General features: G+C 51.9%; 1 protein-coding gene across 5 annotated transcripts in view; it reads right to left on the bottom strand.

Moving 5' to 3' along the window:
- The window catches only part of LOC113568060 (MDS1 and EVI1 complex locus protein EVI1-A), a 29,692-nt gene that overhangs the window by 14,698 nt on the left and 9,994 nt on the right, over positions 1-5,000 (bottom strand). For 3 of the 5 annotated variants that reach the window (XM_081708994.1, XM_081708992.1, XM_081708993.1), the window contains exons 6-7: positions 469-1,885; positions 159-246 (exon numbers count right to left, since the gene is read on the bottom strand). In XM_081708994.1, the coding sequence (XP_081565120.1) occupies positions 159-246; positions 469-1,885 (1,505 nt within the window). Of the gene's footprint in view, positions 1-158; positions 250-468; positions 1,886-5,000 lie in introns of all 5 variants that reach the window. The other 2 variants (XM_081708990.1, XM_081708991.1) reach the window with 1 other exon arrangement.

Raw genomic sequence — 5,000 nt, 5'->3', positions numbered from 1 at the left:
GGAACGTGCTTCGGTACTGGTGAACAGGCTGCGCGTGTAGGGTGCAGCACGAAGAGATGGAGTCTGTTGAGGACCGTGATGGGTAAACGGAGGACACGCGCGCGCGTGGGACGCGCCGCCTCGTGGGAACGGATGGAGGGGGTCCCGGCACGCCTCACCTGCGGGTGGAGGAGGAAGGCGGGCGCGGGCCGCATGTACTTCTCCTTCAGGGCCTCGAACGGATCGCTGGCTTTCCTCTTCTCAACCCTGCTAAAGTTCAACTGCCATCAGTTCCCAGGAGGGAAAGGGACTTCAGACAGGACACTTAAAACCCAGCGAGACATGCAATCACCTTCCCCTACGACTTTATTTGTGCCAAAATGGAGATTTATTCTTTAATATTTATTCTTACCGGGGCAAGAAGGCGCTACACTACGTTGTTTAAGTAAGGGAAGCTGGATTATGGGAGGGGCTTGTGATTGACAGTACCTGTAGATGGGGTCCATGAAGAATGGGGTGGGTCTCGCGTGCTGGAGGGAGGGTTCTGCTTTAGGAGGCTCCGGCTCCGTTTTCTCCTCTCCAAATACACGGTTCTTGCGCGACTCCTCCACTTTTGGGCCTCGGCTCCGCCCGCCGAGGCTCAGGTCAAGCGGCTGATCCTGATTGGCCGCGGCTGAGCGCGGAACCTCCGGCTTCGACGGGGCGAAGGCCAGTGCCGAGCGCTCCTCTTTGCGCTTGGTGGTGAGGTCAAATGGGGACTCGCCGCTCCCGCCCTGCGGCCTCTTGCCCTCGGCTGGCGGGCTCTCTGGCTCCCCCTTGTGGCCCGCGGGTCGCATGTGGTCCCTCTCGTGGAAGGGGTAGATGGGGGGAGAGAAGGCAGGGAAGAAGGAGAGTGGGAACATGGAGGGGTAGGACAGGGCGCTCCCTTTCTTGTCGTGCAGCCCTGCCAGCCCCGTGGAGCCAAAGTACTTCTCTGCGATAGAAGCAATGGCCTTGATGGAGTCGTTGACTGCTCCGGACACGGCGGTGTTCTCGTCCATGGCCGGGGAGAACAGTCCGGGCGGAGGCGCGTCGCTCCCGCTACCGTTGCCGGCACTGCTGCCGCCCGAGCTGACGAGGGCGGGACTCCGGCCGAGGACGGAAGCGCCGGACTTCCTTTTTGGGCCTTTCCCGTTTTCCCGGCCCGGTACCCGGTCCCGGTCGCTCTCGGCATCGCTGTCCAGCTCCGACCCGGAAGTGCTTTCCAGCTCACTTCCACTCGGTGTGCTGACGTCGTCCAGATCGCTGCTCTCCGACTGGTCACTCATCTTAATGCCGTGCCGCGGCTTGGAGGCGGAGCCGTCCCGCCGTTGCTCCGTCTTGTCCACGCCCTCCCCGTTGATGGAGGTGGAGTGCTTGCGGAAGCTTTTCAGGAGGTCATGCGTCTCCTGGGTTGCTGACACAGGCGAGGAAAGAACCGGACTCTTACGCAGGTCCGCACTCGGTGGGCCTTTGATGGGGGAAGTGGCTGGGATGAGCGGTGGCCGGTGGTACAGCCCGGATGGAAACAACCCCGGAAAACTGAACGGGAAAGCCGGAGGCGCGGCAGGGAACGTGAGGCCCCCGTGGTGACGGTTCGTGCCAAAATAGTCGGCCAGGCCGCCCGAGCCAGGCCCCATTGCGCCCAGGGTGGACTTGTCCAGGCCGGGGCCGCCAGGGAGGGCCATGGCAGGACCAAAGAGCCCTCCTGCAGCGGCAGCGAAATGGTTTTTTCCCTCGCAGAAGCGGCGGTGCTTGTTGAGGGAGGAGGTGGTGCTGAACATCTGCCCGCAGTCTTTGCACTTAATCTGCGTGCGGCAGTCAGCGTGCATGCGCTTGTGTCTGCACAGGTTTGAGAACTGGGTGTAGGACTTATGGCACACCTCACCTGCAGACAGTGAGAAACACACACAACCATGCGCGCACACACGAACACACACACACACACACGTGCGCGCGCATGCACACACACACACACACACACACACACACACACACACACACACACAAACAGTGTAAGAGCTGATGCAGAGATGCGAATATGCAGTACTTTTCACAAATACAGTACACACGTTCATAAGATGAACGTGCACAGGATGTTAAACATCTTAAACACAGACTGACAACTACATGGCACCTTTAGACTCTCTCTCTCACACACAAACACACACACACACACTCAGAACGATTCTTGCTCTCCAGACTCCCATACATGCACACACAGAATCATATGGTGATGACATACTGCACACAGTGACAGAGACACACACTCAGAGACACAGACAGCACAATGGCTCTATTTTGGTCGTGAGAAGGAAACTGAGTTGAATGAATCCTATCCTGCAGGTCCGTTCCCATGGACTTCACTCACTGACCTGCCTATGTCTCTCTCTCTCTCTCTCTCTCTCTCTCTCTCTCTCTCTCTCTCTCTCTCTCACACCCCCCCCCAAATCAATCTTCAATCTTCTTCAACAGTTTCATTCATGATTACCAATGCCTATAAGCTCTAGTATAAAACATTTTCCCCCATTTTAGACACCCCCCCCCCACACGCATACACAACACGTATGCAGGCACACACACACACACACACACACACACACACACACTCCTCACAATTAACTGTCTCCTTCACAAAACACTCGTCCATTCACACTACTTACTTTATATAGCCTGTTCTCTAAAACACACACACACACACACACACACACACACACACACACACACACACACACACACACACACACACACACACACACACACAGTGACTCGAGCTTAGAACAATGAAAAGCCCATCTATATCCCACACGCAACACCTCACATATGAACCTAAGTCTTTAAACCTTCCCTGTAACTCAACAGAATCACATCTCTCTTTCCTAAGTCACTCCCTGCCAGATTTATGGAAGATTAAAAGAAATCCCGGGGAAGCAATGCGTGTGTGTGCTGCGTGCAAGTCACTGTGTGTGTGTGTGTGTGTGTGTGTGTGCGTGCAGGGAATTAAGTGTGAAGGCAGAGGGGTTTGGCTCTTAGCACTGTTTATAGCTCTGCTCTCCTTCAGGCCTGGATCAAAAGAGCAAGTGTAAATATTAGTGTGAAGGCAGAGTGACACTTAGTATGGGTATGTCTGGGACTGCATGTGTGTGAGTGTGTGTGTGTGCGCGCGCGCGCGTGTGTGTGTGCGCCTGCACATATCACCACTTGCATGTGATCGTCTCATCCTTCCTGTTCGGGCAGTGATGTACATATATATAACGCACAGACGCATAGACACACACCACAGATTTCACACCTGCTCCAACTGGGGATGAGCTTAATTGTGAGAGAGAGACATGCACTTTCTGTGCACTTTGTCAAGTTGTTCATAAACTGTAACTAAATATTATAAACACATTCCAGAGTGCTGAACAGCTAGTTGTAAAATTAATGACACGAACAGAGGGGTGTGTGTGTGTGTGTGTGTGTGTGTAAGAGAGAGAGAGAGACTCTAGCTAAACTAGTTTATTCTCCTAATATATTAGCATTGGTTTTTCAACAACCAATTTTTTTAGTTCTGGGCTTGTGCAAATTTTCTATCCAGTCCAAATCTTAAAAAATTATTCTTCAAACACTGGTAAAAATGGACACAGGTAACACACACACACACACACACACACACACACACACACACACACACACACACACACACACACATTCTACTCATTTGTAAGTGAGTGCTGAATTGGATGATATGCAGTTCATGTGAGATGGCATTAAACGCATGTCAACCACACAAAGCCCCCCACAGACATGGGGTGTGTGTGTGTGTGTGTGTGTGTTTGTGTTCACGTGGTCATTAGCTGTTGTTAGAGTTGCTTGTTTAAATGCTGATTGCGAGTCTACAACAGTCAAAGCCACATGTGGGAGCTATTTTTGCGGAATGGCTGATGTTTACAGTCTGACCGACAGACGGCCATGCTGAGGTCAGCTTGTATAGGGTCAGCACACTGGGTCAAATGTACTCTCAAAGGTTCAGAGTTCACGTTCGACAGTTATAAAACGGAATCCTACAGTAAGAGAACGGGGTGAAGTATGACATCAGATGGAGCTCGATGCCGAAGGCCGAATAAAAAGTTGGAAAGTGAGGAGCGCATCTACATTTATGAGGTCATGAGTGACTGAGGAGGTCAGCAGGCAGCAGTGGGCCAGGTGTGGTGGTTAGCAGTTTGACCAAGTGTCAGTGAAAATGCCCCATAATGTCCCGCTCTGGAGTTCTGCTACCAATCAGAACCCCTTCATTTATATGCTCATAAACATAATCGGCATATAAATCCAGCTGTGGTTCCAGGAACACGCACGTGTGCTTCCTTGAACTGTCCATCTGATGAACTTGGATCTCTAGGCATTTGTTGCTATGACAACCTGAGGTTGAGGATTTGTAGGTATGGTTATGGACGAGGCGGCAGTGTCAGAATAGGTCGGTCCAGCCCTGCAGCTCTGGACGTGCAGGATATAAGCGACACATGCTCGGCTAATAAGTCCAGACCTAAGGTGATGTCATGGTGAAGGTAAACTTGGTTTAGGGTTCTTTGGGATAAGTTCTGCTGTGTGTAACAATGTTGGTCAAATGTTATGCTTTAACCATCATTCCTACTTTACACACACACACACACACACACACACACACACACACACACACACACACACACCTACCTACACACACACATGCACACGCACGCACGGAAGCTCACACAGACGATTGTGCACAAGAAGACAGACAAACCCATACACACAGAAACACACAAATATTCCTGCTTTAGGGACAGAAAGTGTTAACAACAAAGGTTACACACTGTGTGTGTTACAAAGCTACACACACTGTTAAAGTGTTTTATATGAACAACACAAACGCGACAGTAGCGCGGCGTGGACACTTGTGCTATCACCTAAGGTGCTGGCTAAGTAGGTCAGAAGCAGAGCACCAAGGGGTCAGATTGGTACAGCGACAGTGGCCGAGGGCATGT

This window comes from Electrophorus electricus, unplaced genomic scaffold (genome assembly GCF_041902795.1).
Source record: "Electrophorus electricus isolate QZ-2024a unplaced genomic scaffold, ASM4190279v1 Scaffold234, whole genome shotgun sequence".
In the NCBI taxonomy this organism is placed as follows: Eukaryota; Metazoa; Chordata; class Actinopteri; order Gymnotiformes; family Gymnotidae; genus Electrophorus; species Electrophorus electricus.
The sequence above is the reverse complement of the archived record's forward strand: the minus strand, read 5'-3'. Positions and strand labels throughout refer to the sequence as shown.